Consider the following 14768-nt stretch of genomic DNA (forward strand, 5'->3'; position numbering starts at 1 on the left):
GGTTAAAAAGGAGTGTGTGATTTGGAGCTCTTGGGTCCCCCTGCTGTAGCTAAATGCCCACAGAGATGCAGGAGAGAAGCCAACTCTTACATACACAAATAACAGTTTTAGCTGCAACCTTGGTCACTGGTCCATTTACTGCATCTTTGCTTGCAAATCCATTATACACATGCACATGTCCTTTTGTATTCTGAACACTTGCTCCTTGTCTTCCCAGTATATTGGCAGCAGTTTCCAACACCACTTGTCCTGACCAAGCCACCTTTCTAAGAATGCTCCCTCACTGTACTGCACCCGAGAAAGTAAACTGTACAGCCTGGTTGCTGTACAGGGATCTTTTCGTATATATTTCTCCACTGGACACTTGTTTGTATCTTGAAGCTGTTCCTGGAGCAATCCTAAAAGCTGCTACCACTAAAATGTTTCCTGGAAATGGGTCATTCCTGCAATTTGCTTATAAACGATCCTCTGTTCCTCTGATTTTTACATTTGCTATCGCCCACAATCTGCTTGTGTGATTGATGATGGAACCACATCAGGTTGATACAACATATGAAAACACACAAAAGCAAAGATCAGACATTGACTGATGTTCACTCTTTAATAGGTTCACAATTGCCTGTTACTTCCTCTTTGCAAAAAGGTATTACTGATGTATACATTATTTTTATTGCAGTGGTTTCTACAGAAGATGGCTAGTTCTGCGCTTGAAGCACAATATACACATTTAGTCATAGGCATGATTAAACACAGCATGGGATTGTCTTAAACAATAATAAAAATATATCCCTAAAAATGGGGGGAAAAGATGTAGAGCCAAAAGATAGCTTATTAAATATGCTGAATTCTGCATGGAGATACAATAATAAAAATCATGACAAAAGTTAGCCAGTTCTTGTTCCTTCAGGAATGCTATGCAACACACTGTAGATTTTTCAGCAAACCTGTTTCAGCAAGCTTAAGGAGGCAAAAGCCTAAAATGCAAAATACTCAAGATTTGTCTGGCAAATCCATCCATCTTGCTCTGGAGTGATTAGAGAGCGACTCAGACTGCCTCACTTAAGAACTGTGCGTTGCTACCCTTCTTCATTATCATGGTTAAGCCAGCAGGAAGAGAAATGTCCTTAAGATGCAAGGCCCAACAAGAAGCCGCCGACAAACCCGCCAGATACAACTATGTTCTGTTTAAGGAATTCTGTTGTCTGAAAAGGAAAGAGAGTTCACAATAGACTGTGGAAATGGCATTACAGCAAAAAAAAAAAAATTAAAATAAACAAATACTTTTTGCACTCAGAGTACTATAACTCTAGGCAGAGCTTTGTTAGTTGTGGAAAGATTGTTCATTGTTTTAAAAAGGAACGATCTACCTTAGTCTTGAATTATAAGTCCATAATGCTTGTGTAGAAGGCATCTGCAACCACCCTGTGACATTTCAAATGCTTTAAAATGTTTTATCATAAATACTTTAAATAATGAACCCCTAAATAAAAATTCCAGAGGAGTAGTCTGTTGAAAGAAAATCTGCAGTCCTTAGGCACCTTTAAATGGCTAAAAAATGTATTGTGGCATACAGTTTTGTGCATTTGATGCTCCGTTCGTCCGAGCTGATAGTTTATGCCAAAGTACATTTTTTTTTAGTTTTTTAAGGTGGCATTTGTTCTCAAATAAATAACTACAGTATTTCTAAGGAAATATAATTGTTTCATGGATACAGACATCTGACTCTTTAAGGGCCAATGGAAGATTGAATAAATAAAATATGCTATAGAACAGTGTTTTTCAACCACTGTTCCGCGGCACACTAGTGTGCCACGATATGTTGCCTGGTGTGCCGTGGGAAAAATTGAAAAATTTGAAAGATTTAAAAATAAAGTATTTTATAATTTTTCATATTTCTGTTTACTTACTATTTCATAATAAAGTAATTATAAAATACTTTCTTTGTGTTCAAGAGAATTACTTTATATATATATAGTCAATATAGGCATAGAGTTAAATTTTTTAACATTTTCTAATGGTGGTGTGCCTCGTGATTTTTTTCATGAAACAAGTGTGCCTTTGCGCAAAAAAGGTTGAAAAACACTGCTATAGAACCAGTCAAAAGGCCTCCAGGCACCAAACAGTCAAACATTCAAGTCAGGCAATATACCCAAGTGAAGGACTCTTCCCATGGGGGATGGGGACTGCATTCCCTCCCTTCTTGCTGAAGTCCAGGGTAAAACAAAGGCCATCTGGAGCACAGCACTTGAAGTGTGCAGCCCAAAGCTTTACTCAGCACCCCTTTTCCTAGAGACAAGGGTCATCTAACATACCATAGGTTGTTAAGATACGGAACACCTGGAAACCCAACATCACATCAAGGCCGCAGCAAAATCAATATTCAAAGGCAAGTAAGACATGCTTTACCTCCTCAATCAATGTGTTGATTTCAGGGGCTGCCTTGTTTGCTCGTTTTTTGAGTTGCTTCTTCGCTTTATTTACATCTTTTTCAACCCTTTTCCAGTCAACCTGTACATAGCCACTATGACTAGCAATCTAGGAAAAGTGAAAGACAGACATCTGAGCAGCTAGAGCAAAAAAAAAATCTCAATGCATTTAAGGAAATGTACTCATTTAGGAAACTATTATCTGCTAAAAATAGGTCACCTTCCACATTTTGTAACAACATAATCCCCCTAGACTGTATATATCCTTAAACTTTTAATTTTAAGATACATCAGCAGAGAGACTGCAATAAATATTTAAAGGCTAGAATAGTATTTATGGGCATGCCACTTAAAACCTATCAGTTTGTTTACAGAATCTATTTTTGGCTTACAGTCATAATGTCTTTAATGGTATATTTACTGTACGGGAATCCTAATCTTTGCTGAAGGCCAGCTTGCAGCGGGGGGGCACATTTAGGATGGGGTGGAAGTGTGGCTCCACTTGCAAGGAAAAGCTGTACTAGTTGGATGGTCCATCCACACTGGAGGCCCTTGGTACATCCACACAGAGCTCAACTGGCACAGAAGTACCACCAGCAGTGGGACTCAGTCAGCAGCATTCTGGGGCATATCATATTGCCCTGGAATGCTGAATCCAAAGTCCTCTCTTCCTTGTCAGTTTCCTTAACTGAGCCAGCCTGAAACTCATGCCCAACACTGGGGGTAGGGCTTAAAACTATAAGTGAGGGGAACACACACCCCCAACCAAAAAAAATGCCTTTCATGTTCCACCTTGGCCAGAGCAAATAGCACTTTCCACTTATGATTGCTATGTTATATTTTACAAAACACCCCCTCAATGTCTCATACTTAAATAAGAGACATGAAAACTCTTAATGCTAGGTATTACAAGGTAACTATGTTCACGTTGTGTAGTCATATTTACAAAATGAGCATAATTAGATTTTCACAGAGACTTTAATTTTTAAAGTGTGCGTGTGTAAATGAGATAAGATAGACCGAACGACACTTCATCAACCCAAACTCTAACGTTTTATTATGGGCACTTTGTGGTTCTTCTCACATGGATTTTAGCAGAGCTGCACCAGCAAGAGGAGATCTGGGAATTACCTTCCAGGGACCACTTTATGCAAAACCATTCAGCTGTTGTTACAGCCTCCACTTCCCTTTCTGTTTACTGAGCAGTTAACTTCCCTATATTCAAATCATAGCACTTTCTAAATAATTAAAGTCTGCATACTTGTAGCAAGAGAAAGCCGCCGCCTACTGCAGTCGCTGCAAGTTTTCCAACCTTCTGGAATAAAAATCCTGCACACCTTGGAGGAACGAGAGAAAAAAAGGAAAAGACAAATTAACAGTGCAATCTTATACACGTCTACTCAGAACTAAGAACCTCCAAGTTCAATAGGGTTTATTCCTAGGAAAGTGTTATTGGATTACAGTCTGAGTTGTCAAACTGTGCATACTTACTGGGCTCACAACATATTTACTTTCAAGTAAATGTGCACAGGAGAATAGGCAATGAGGATAATCTGATAATTGGTTACAGTGTTCCAGAATTCTCATTCTTGTGCTCAAGACTGTGCATTTTGAAACTCCCTAACTGAATACTGTTGGCAAGTGTAGAATCTCATGGGATAAGAAATATGCAGGAACTCTCATTATTCTCATTGGCAACCCAGACAGAGCAACATGAGACTAACGGCACAACAAGAGATATGATTTAGTGGTCTTTGCAAAATATGAGGCTAGAATCTACTTTCCTGAATAAATAAATAAGCCTGCATGACATTACTGCATGCAATCAGTTACAGTGGTACCTCGAGTTACAGACACTTCAGGTTACAGACGCTTCAGGTTACAGACTCCACTAACCCAGAAATAGTACCTCAGGTTAAGAACTTTGCTTCAGGATGAGAACAGAAATCGTGTAGCGGCGGCACGACAGCAGCAGGAGGCCCCATTAGCTAAAGTGATGTCTCAGGTTAAGAACAGTTTCAGGTTAAGAACGGACCTCCAGAACGAATTAAATTCTTAACGTGAGGTACCACTGTACTTGATTGTTCACTTCTATAGGTGGATCCTGTTGATCAAACTAATCTGTAATAAAGATGCTGATGGATATAAACTGCATTGTCATAATATAATTTACACCACTATTCTGAATACTTTCTTTTTAGGTTAGGTCCCTTAATGCTGTGGAACTTGTGAAGATTATTTTTTCTACCTAGTCTTTGAACAATCCTTAATATCTAGCTCTACTTTATTTTGCATTCTGAACAGAAACATTACGGTGCCACAGGAGGGTGGTTTCACTTTACAAACCCACTTTTATTTCCAAATCTTTTAATGAAACGAAGTTAATTAAATAAATACTGAACTATAATACCTCAGTTGTAAGCATTTGTAGGTTGCAAGGTGTAAATGTAAAAATACTCAGAGTAGGTCCATTGAAATCAATGGTCTAAACCAGGCTTCCTCAACCTCGGTCCGCCAGATGTTTTTTGAGACTACAATTCCCATCATCCCTGACGACTGGTCCTGCTAGCTAGGGATCATGGGAGTTGTAGGCCAAAAACATCTGAAGGGCCGAGGTTGACATTGAATCTAACCCATTATCTTTAGTCACAGTTAAAGAAGCCAACTATTCCAATCCAGTCTCATAATCAATTGTGCCATCCCTGCCCTGTCTTAAAAAAAAGATAGCAAATTCTTCTCCAAGATATTTTGAAAACTGCTTATAAGAATGCTTGAAACCTCTTTTACTAGTTAAGTGTGATCTCAGAAATGCAAAACTTATATCACTTTAAAAATACTTTTAGAAGAAAATTGTTCTATCTATTAAAAACACACTACAGTATTTAAAAACAATTGGTTCTCACCAGCCTGATACGCCACCCATTACAATCTGAGTAGCTACGGAATACTTTTCTACAATAGGTCCAGAATTCCTGCCAAACACTCGGTTCCACCAATGATGGCGCCTTGCATATTCTGTTAAATCCAGTACTTCGTATGAATCCTCATCACTGTCATGCTCTTTAAAAGAGAAATTGATAGTTAGTTTCCCTCTACACTTTTAAAAAAAGAGTAAATGCGTTGCAGCTCTCAGCAATGCTAATTCACAAACATGCCTGATGAAAGTGATTTAACTGAACACACTAATAATCCAGCTGTTCAGGAAGAGCAAGCTATATAAAAACAACTGGGAGATATTCCTCTAATTATTTATATTAATCTCCTTCCACATAAATCCCGTGGCAGTGTACAAATTATAAGAACAGCAGCTTTTTAAAACGAAAAATATGAGAAGGTGAGTTTAAAAACAATACGAATTGGACACCTATGGCAGGGACTCATTCATATAGCTGGGAAAGTTTGACAAAACAAAAATGTTTTCAATTGTTTCTGGAAAGTGGAGAGAGTGGCTGCATGCTGTTCCACAGAACAGGAGCAGTCATACTAAAGCCCTGTTCCAATGATGTCCACTCGCTTGCACCACAGGACTTCTGGTTTCTCTTTTCCTTCTCCCTCCTCCAGACCCTTGCAAGCTCCCCAAATCTGTTCTATAGGGTCCCCCACCCTCTGCAGCAGATTTTGGGGGGTGCCTATGGGGCTGCAGGGGGGCAGGAGAGGAAGGAAAAGCCCTGTTGCACAAGTCGATGCCTCCTCACACTATGCAGGATCTCACCTACTGCATTTTCTTAATTATATGAATATTGATAAAGATAAAAAGGCTATACATTCTAATGTACAATTTGAGTGTACTATGGAAAGGCAACAAAACTTCTAGATTTCTAAGCTTATTAGATAACAGGTCCCATTCAGTTTAAGAAATATATGGCATATGCATATATATCTTGTGGATATAAAATGTTTGCTTATGTGGCACTAATCTAAGAACACTCTCTCAGGAATCCACAAAGCAGAATACTAGCAAGTCAACTAAGGCCACAATACTGTAAATATTTCGGATAGCACCCTTCATTTTCTGCAATGTGATATATGTGTTTCAGTGACATGCAATCATTGAACATGTCCTACCATTAGTCTCCATGACCATTCCAAGGCCTTGACCTGCAGGTTTACCTCCAGTTCTCCTCTTTACACATTAAACACACAAGCATACAAAAATAGGCACATCCCTGCAGTGTTACCAAAATGCAGAGATGGCAACAACAACCAAAGTACTCAGAAGAAGTTCCGTGCAAGAAAGAAAGGGAAAACAAAGGCACACAGACACATAAGATATATATATATATATATATTTGCTTTCGTAGATTTTCACGGGTACAGGAATGCAGGTTTTGGTGTCCTCGGGTGTCTTCCCGTGTAAAAGTTGGGGTGTCTAGGCGACGTTTCGACGAGGTCTCACTCGTCATCTTCAGGCTGGTGCTTTCGGCTTCTTGTTACTGGAACAGAGCGGGATCTCAATGTTTGAGTTCCTATAAATACTGTAGAGGGGGTGTGGTGTCTAGCCTCCAATGTTCTGGGCAGAGAGGAAGTTCCCAGGCTAGTGTGCCTTTTCTTCTTTTGTTCCTTAATTACTTGAGAGATACCTTGAGTGATTTCTTGAGTGATATCCTGAGTACCACTTAGGTGGGTCATTAGGTGTGGATTAGTTGCTAAAGTCTTTGTGTCTTGACCTCTTGAACTTTGTGAAGAGTTTTCCTGAGAAGATGGCTGTATTGCACTTAGTTGTGCTTTGGCTTGGCTTCGTGTATAGGGGCGAGCTGTGGTTTTGTGGCTTGTGTCAGCCAGATCTGTGTAGGGATTGCAGGGGGGTGCAGCATCCGGAGGTGCCACCATGGATTGGCTACTGGATGGTGTCAGTAATTCATCTGTGGAGAGGGTCTGGGTTTGGGTCTGGTGTGGTTGATTGGTGTTGGCGTTCTGTGTGCCTCTGGATCTGGTGTCAGTTTTTGTGGGGAGGGCTAATTTCCAGATGTCTGGCAAGCGGGATGTGTCGTCACGCTTGTTCATGTTGTGAGGGTGTTTCTCTATCTCGATGGCTTCCATGATTATTCTCTTGTGGTGATGTTCCGTGTTAAAGAGCAATTTGGAATCTGCAAAATTAATTTCGTGTCCTGTTTCTTTCATGTGTTGGAAAAGAGAGGAAGTTTTTTCTTCTTTTTTGACGGCATTCTTGTGTTCTGCGATACGTGCATTTATTCGTCTGTTTGTTTGTCCAATGTACGTGGCTGGGCAGACTTTGCAGGGTATTTCATAGATCCCTTGGTTTTCCAACTGGATTTTATCCTTGGGGTTTCTGAGGATATTGGCTATTTTTTGGTTGGTGCAAAAGGCTGTTTTGATATTGTGTTTATGGAGGATTTTGCTAATTTTATCTGTAGTGCCCTTGATATAAGGAAGGAGGGCCATGCCATTGTTTTCTTCTGTGTCTTGGTTTTTGGGGGGTGTTTCCTTTTGGATTAGCTTCGTAATCCTGTTTTGCTGGTATCCATTGGCAATTAACACATTTGAGAGATTCTGTAACTCAGTTGTCAAGTGGTCTTTGTCAGCCAGGCGTTTGGTTCTGGAGATGAGAGTCTTGGCTACGGAGTTTATTTGTGCAGGGTGGTGGTGTGATTGTGCATGTAAGTAGCGGTTGGTGTGTGTTTTTTTCTGGTAGATAGTGTGTCCTAGGGAGCCATCAGGTTTTTTGTAGATTAGGACGTCAAGGAAGGGAAGTTGGTTGTTGGCTTCTATTTCCATAGTGAATTGTATTTTGGGGTGTAAGTTGTTGAGATGTGTGAGGAAGCTATCCAGTTTTTCCTTCCCGTGTGGCCAAATTACAAAGGTGTCGTCAACATATCTGAGCCAAAGTTTGGGTTTGTGTTCTGACTTGTCTAAAGCATTGGTTTCAAAGTGTTCCATGTACAGGTTTGCGATGACCGGTGAGAGGGGTGATCCCATAGGTGCTCCTTCTATCTGTTTGTATCTTTGTCCATTGTGGATGAAGTACGTGTTGGTTAGGCAGTGGTTGGTCAGGTCCAAGATGTATTCGGGGGGATTGTATTTGTTTTGAATAGCTGTCAAGGCTTCATTAATGGGCACTTGTGTGAAGAGAGATACAACATCGAAGCTCACAAGTAGGTCATTAGGATGTAGGTTTTGCTTCTTTATTGTTTCTATGAACTGGAAGGAGTTTGGTACGTGTGAAGAGATGGATTCTGCATAGGGCTGAAGTTGCTTGGCGAGAAATTTAGCGAGATTTTGTAGAGGTGAGCCTATGGAGCTGACTATTGGTCTGAGTGGTGTTCCTTCTTTGTGTATCTCACCGGTCATCGCAAACCTGTACATGGAACACTTTGAAACCAATGCTTTAGACAAGTCAGAACACAAACCCAAACTTTGGCTCAGATATGTTGACGACACCTTTGTAATTTGGCCACACGGGAAGGAAAAACTGGATAGCTTCCTCACACATCTCAACAACTTACACCCCAAAATACAATTCACTATGGAAATAGAAGCCAACAACCAACTTCCCTTCCTTGACGTCCTAATCTACAAAAAACCTGATGGCTCCCTAGGACACACTATCTACCAGAAAAAAACACACACCAACCGCTACTTACATGCACAATCACACCACCACCCTGCACAAATAAACTCCGTAGCCAAGACTCTCATCTCCAGAACCAAACGCCTGGCTGACAAAGACCACTTGACAACTGAGTTACAGAATCTCTCAAATGTGTTAATTGCCAATGGATACCAGCAAAACAGGATTACGAAGCTAATCCAAAAGGAAACACCCCCCAAAAACCAAGACACAGAAGAAAACAATGGCATGGCCCTCCTTCCTTATATCAAGGGCACTACAGATAAAATTAGCAAAATCCTCCATAAACACAATATCAAAACAGCCTTTTGCACCAACCAAAAAATAGCCAATATCCTCAGAAACCCCAAGGATAAAATCCAGTTGGAAAACCAAGGGATCTATGAAATACCCTGCAAAGTCTGCCCAGCCACGTACATTGGACAAACAAACAGACGAATAAATGCACGTATCGCAGAACACAAGAATGCCGTCAAAAAAGAAGAAAAAACTTCCTCTCTTTTCCAACACATGAAAGAAACAGGACACGAAATTAATTTTGCAGATTCCAAATTGCTCTTTAACACGGAACATCACCACAAGAGAATAATCATGGAAGCCATCGAGATAGAGAAACACCCTCACAACATGAACAAGCGTGACGACACATCCCGCTTGCCAGACATCTGGAAATTAGCCCTCCCCACAAAAACTGACACCAGATCCAGAGGCACACAGAACGCCAACACCAATCAACCACACCAGACCCAAACCCAGACCCTCTCCACAGATGAATTACTGACACCATCCAGTAGCCAATCCATGGTGGCACCTCCGGATGCTGCACCCCCCTGCAATCCCTACACAGATCTGGCTGACACAAGCCACAAAACCACAGCTCGCCCCTATACACGAAGCCAAGCCAAAGCACAACTAAGTGCAATACAGCCATCTTCTCAGGAAAACTCTTCACAAAGTTCAAGAGGTCAAGACACAAAGACTTTAGCAACTAATCCACACCTAATGACCCACCTAAGTGGTACTCAGGATATCACTCAAGAAATCACTCAAGGTATCTCTCAAGTAATTAAGGAACAAAAGAAGAAAAGGCACACTAGCCTGGGAACTTCCTCTCTGCCCAGAACATTGGAGGCTAGACACCACACCCCCTCTACAGTATTTATAGGAACTCAAACATTGAGATCCCGCTCTGTTCCAGTAACAAGAAGCCGAAAGCACCAGCCTGAAGATGACGAGTGAGACCTCGTCGAAACGTCGCCTAGACACCCCAACTTTTACACGGGAAGACACCCGAGGACACCAAAACCTGCATATATATATATATATATATATATATATATATATATATATGAGAGATATGTATATGTATATATATATGAGAGATATGTATGTGCATGCACACACACTCACACACGCCCCTACTGCAGACAGATTTTCACCTTCTTTCAGTAGTTCCTTTAAAAAATTGAAAAAGGAAAGCCGAGACACTCACAATTTTTAAGATCAGGCAATCATGTCATGGACTGGTGGAGCATTAAGTCTGTATTTTGTACTTCAACATAATGGGAGAATACTCTTTCACAGCAAAGAAAATCAAAAGAGCTAGGATGAAAATGAACATTAGCCTTCATTTCCTGTGCAGTAAATCTGTCAAACGTGATCCCTAAGGATGTAAGTTTTTAGGGTCATTAGGTGAAGGACACCAATGCCATTCTGTCTAGAGCTCAAAATCCCCATAACTTATAATGTCATGGGCTTAGTGTGAGCCCTAAATTATCTATGCTTTCCAGTGTCATTCACAGCTGACATTTCCTCAACACCTACCTAAAATATTTAAAATTATAAATAAAATCATTCTGCCTAAGGCATTCGAAGTGTAAATAACACTAACCTCAGTTATGCAAAATTAAAGCAATGACAAGCCAAAGAGCTGCAAGGCAGCCAAAGGGAACAACTTTCAACCTCTGAATAAAGGGGAGTGGAGTGGCGTCAAACATGGCAAGTGGCTGAGCGCCCATTTCTCATTTTGAGCCATGGAGGACATTTGCTCTACTAACACACAAACACCAGATACGGATTCCCCGTCTGCCCATGGGGGCAAGACCAGCAAAGACAATGCATCAACTTTCTTGCCATCAGTATGGGAATACTTATGCAACTTGGGTAGCCAACAGGGTGCCTTCAAGGTGTTGTTGGGACTACAGCTCTCATCATTCCTCTCATCATGCTGGCTGGGGCTGGAGGAAGCTAGAGTCCAACCATGTCTGGAGGGCACCAAGTTGGCTTCCCCTACCATACAGGGAAAAGACTAAATTCAGGTAAATGTTGTATGGAGCTGGAAGCACAGGCAGCTACATCAAGGATGGAAGAGATGAAACGTAAAATAAAAGACAGCCGTTAACACATTCCCAGAACAGGTTGCATGCAACATTACAAAATCTGGAATAACTACAACCATTCATTAACACGGATTAGAAAACACACACCTCACCCACAAGAACAAATGGAGCGAGCAGAGGAAATCTATCCTTTTAAATTCTTTACTATTCTGACTTCATATTAGTACCTACATAAAATATGCCAAGTGATAACTGTTCCACATGTAGCCATCTTCTCGCTGTATGTGACACCTTAGTCACTGCACAGCCTTACCCTAAGAGTCATTTCACTCATGGTGGAGCAACAAACCCGTTTGCCAGCCAATCTCTTCTCTCAGTCAGGCACACCTGTATGATATATATGCTTTTTGGTGCCTGTCTATCACAGCCACGCTTTAAATTTTAGGAGACTCATGAGGGGAAAGAATAGCCGTACACCTAAAAGCAGTAATCTGAAAACTAGACTAGGGGACGGAGTGGATAGGGTGACAAAAGAGCAACTGTATTTTTGCTTCCTCGGAGAAACCAAATCCTCCCCCTCTTAATTTCTCCAGCAAATACACTGCATTGTTGCACTATCCTGGATGTTAATTTTTTTGTGTTGAATCTCAATCAGAGTCAAAATCTGAGTCAAAACAATCAGTCTTGCAACACCGTGAAAACTAATGTATTTATTATACTGTAAGTTTTTGTGGACTCAAGCCCACATGGATGCATCTAACAAAGTGGGCTTGAGACCATGAAAGTTTATGCTGTAATAAATACACCAGTTAAGTGTTTTTAAGGCGTCATAAGCTTTGACTGAAGTAAATTAGTGTTGGATGAACCTACCAAAAGCTAATACTCCATACTCTACCACAGAGCTTCCAGAGTCAGCAGCATGCGTCTGAATGCTAGCGACTGCAAAGCTACCAGCAGGAAATGGCTCTGCTTGTTAGAATCATAGAATTGAGCTGGAAGGGACCCCAAGGGCCATCCAGTCCAACCCACTGTGAGCTCCCTATGGACATCTGGGTAGCCACTGATCCTAAAGTAGGTGCAATTTTTTTTAATCAGACCCAGCAGGCCTCTTATTATGGCCAACCCTCAGCACACTTACTAAATAAGTGAGAACCACTGAGCACAGAGAGCCTTACTTCCGAGTAAGCCTAATTAGGCTGGCACTGCGAGAAAATGTCCTGGCTGGAGGAGGCCCCTAAGAGCGCCCTGACCCTCTCCGCCTCTAACTAGGCAGCCTGCCCTCTACATTTGTGCCCCCCACCCTCCGCCCCCTTGGGCAAGGGGTCTGCGCAAGCCCCGCCTCCTCTGGAGCCGCGCGCATCCAGTCAGGCCGCCCCAGCCCCACGGATTGGGGATGGGCGAAAGGGCAGGGCAGGATTGAGAGAGAGAAGCCCGGGAAGAGGCGGGCGAGTTGGGCTCCCAAGTCGAGACGACTGACCAGCTCCTCCATCAACCGGCTCCGTCTCTCTGCGCAAGGCAGGCCATCTCCGCTCTGGGAGGCTCGAGCGCCATGGAAACTGCGCCAGGCGGCCCTGGAGGAAGCCGGGCTCTCAACTGACCTGAGGCGGAGCGAGCTCTCCGAGACGCCATATTAGCAACTGGGGAGGACGGGCGGGGCGGGGGGGGGGAGAGAGAGAGAGGCAGCTGCAACTGCTCCGCCCACTCGCCGCTCTACAACATTCAACCCCCGCCCCCCCTCAGGAAAAAAAAAATCGAGGGCTGTGGCAGCAGCGCATGCGCGACCTGAGGAGAAAACCAGTAAAAGCGTTTTTGTAAGACTCCCCTCGGGGCCCCCGGCTGTCCTGGAGTCGCGTCGCCGCAGAAGCTACTCGCGCGGGATTATGGGAGTTGTGGTTTTGAGTTCCCTTCTCCCTCAACGGGTAGAGTGTGCCGAGGAAGAGGGCCTGCCCGGAGAACCGGACCATCCGGGTTCCTTGGGTGCTGTGAAAGCGAAGCGCTGCGCAACCGTCCCATGTTTCTGGAGCGCGCAAAGCGCCGCAAAGCAGCGCAGATCTCCCTGAATCCCAAACGTTTGTAGAACGCGGTGTTGCCACAGACTGGTTTACTGGGTGAAACTGCAAAATACAAGCGAAAACCAATTAGAAGTAGCAAGATCAAGTCTTCTAACGATCCCTTCTAACCCAGTGCTTCTTTTTCTAAAAAAATAATAATGTTTAGGTGTGCTCTCAGTTTCCTACTCATATTGAAATACTGCCCTTCAATGAGGCCAAACTTAGAATCACAAAATGTTTAGGGGTATGTGTACTCCTGCACCCCCCCTCCCAGAAAAAGCACTGGTCTAACCTTCATCACAGGACTGTTGTGAGGCTGAAATGGGGTGGAGGAGAACTAGGTATACCATTTTGAGGTCCTTGGAAGAAAAAGGTGGTATATAAATAAGTAATGAAACCAGACAATGAAATAGAGTTTAAAAGGATTGGACAATAAAAAGACCCCAGAGTAGGCACTAGATGAGTCTCGCCAAGGCAAGGTGTAGGAGGCAAGGTGGAACAGAATTGAATTAGGCTTTTGGCAAGGAGCACATGATCGCTAGAGCCCATTACAGTATATTACTTCACAGGCTGCTGGGTAGGAAATTCCCTGTACATGCACATACACTGGATTCTCTGAACGCGTACACCAAGAATCAACTTTTCAGATGCAGTGTTGTTGTTTTCAGGTTGTTTGGAGGAGTTGATTTCTGCCTGGTTTGGGTGTTTGTTGGGAGTGAAGTAGGAATTACTAATCTCAGGCTTCCTCTGATTACAACTACAATTCAGCATTCTTTCTCATCCCTGAATTAAATTGCCGCCTTGTTGATCATGTGAATGAACGGATAAGTAAATCAACTAAAGGGCCAGAACTATCAAAAGCACAAGAAGTAACCAAAAGTGAGAGAACAGCATTTGAGAAGTTCATTAACAGATCTTCAAAATTACAGTCAGAAGGATGCGATTACAGATAGGTAGCCGTGTTGGTCTGCCATAGTCAAAACAAAAAAAAATTTCTTCCAGTAGCACCTTAAAGAAGGATGCGAGTGTGGCTAACTTTGACTTAGAAATAATTAATCAGAAATAATCAGTCATGCATTGTTCAATATTATTTTATAATATTCCTGCCTGATGCTTGATGATAATTAACATCACTTGAAACAATGGTTGTAAACATGTTATGTTGTTTATTACAGTGCCACATAGCCCAAGTCCACTTTCACCAAAGGTCTTGTCCCATAGCCCTCACCACCCCAAAAATCTAAACATGCCTGTCCTGTTTTAATTCCTAAGGGAAGTAATGCTGAGCTTAGGCATTGTTGAGGCAGCACCAGCACCTGAAAGCCTTGAACCAGCTCTCAAGGCCTATCTTTGGCCTGCCATA

The 14768-nt window shown here is 42.3% G+C and overlaps 1 protein-coding gene across 1 annotated transcript; it reads right to left on the bottom strand.

Moving 5' to 3' along the window:
* Window positions 1-587: 587 nt before the first annotated feature.
* Window positions 588-13360, bottom strand: FUNDC1 (FUN14 domain containing 1). Its single transcript, XM_083734728.1, has 5 exons — window positions 12953-13360; window positions 5330-5486; window positions 3688-3763; window positions 2407-2535; window positions 588-1202 (listed from the first exon to the last, which is right to left on the bottom strand). Exons 1-5 carry the CDS (start codon window positions 12981-12983, stop codon window positions 1125-1127), a joined length of 471 nt encoding a protein of 156 aa, XP_083590854.1. The 5' UTR covers window positions 12984-13360; the 3' UTR covers window positions 588-1124.
* Between the last annotated feature and the right edge of the window lie 1408 nt (window positions 13361-14768).

Source organism: Podarcis gaigeae, assembly GCF_964106915.1.
Source record: "Podarcis gaigeae genome assembly, chromosome: 4".
NCBI lineage: Eukaryota > Metazoa > Chordata > Lepidosauria > Squamata > Lacertidae > Podarcis > Podarcis gaigeae.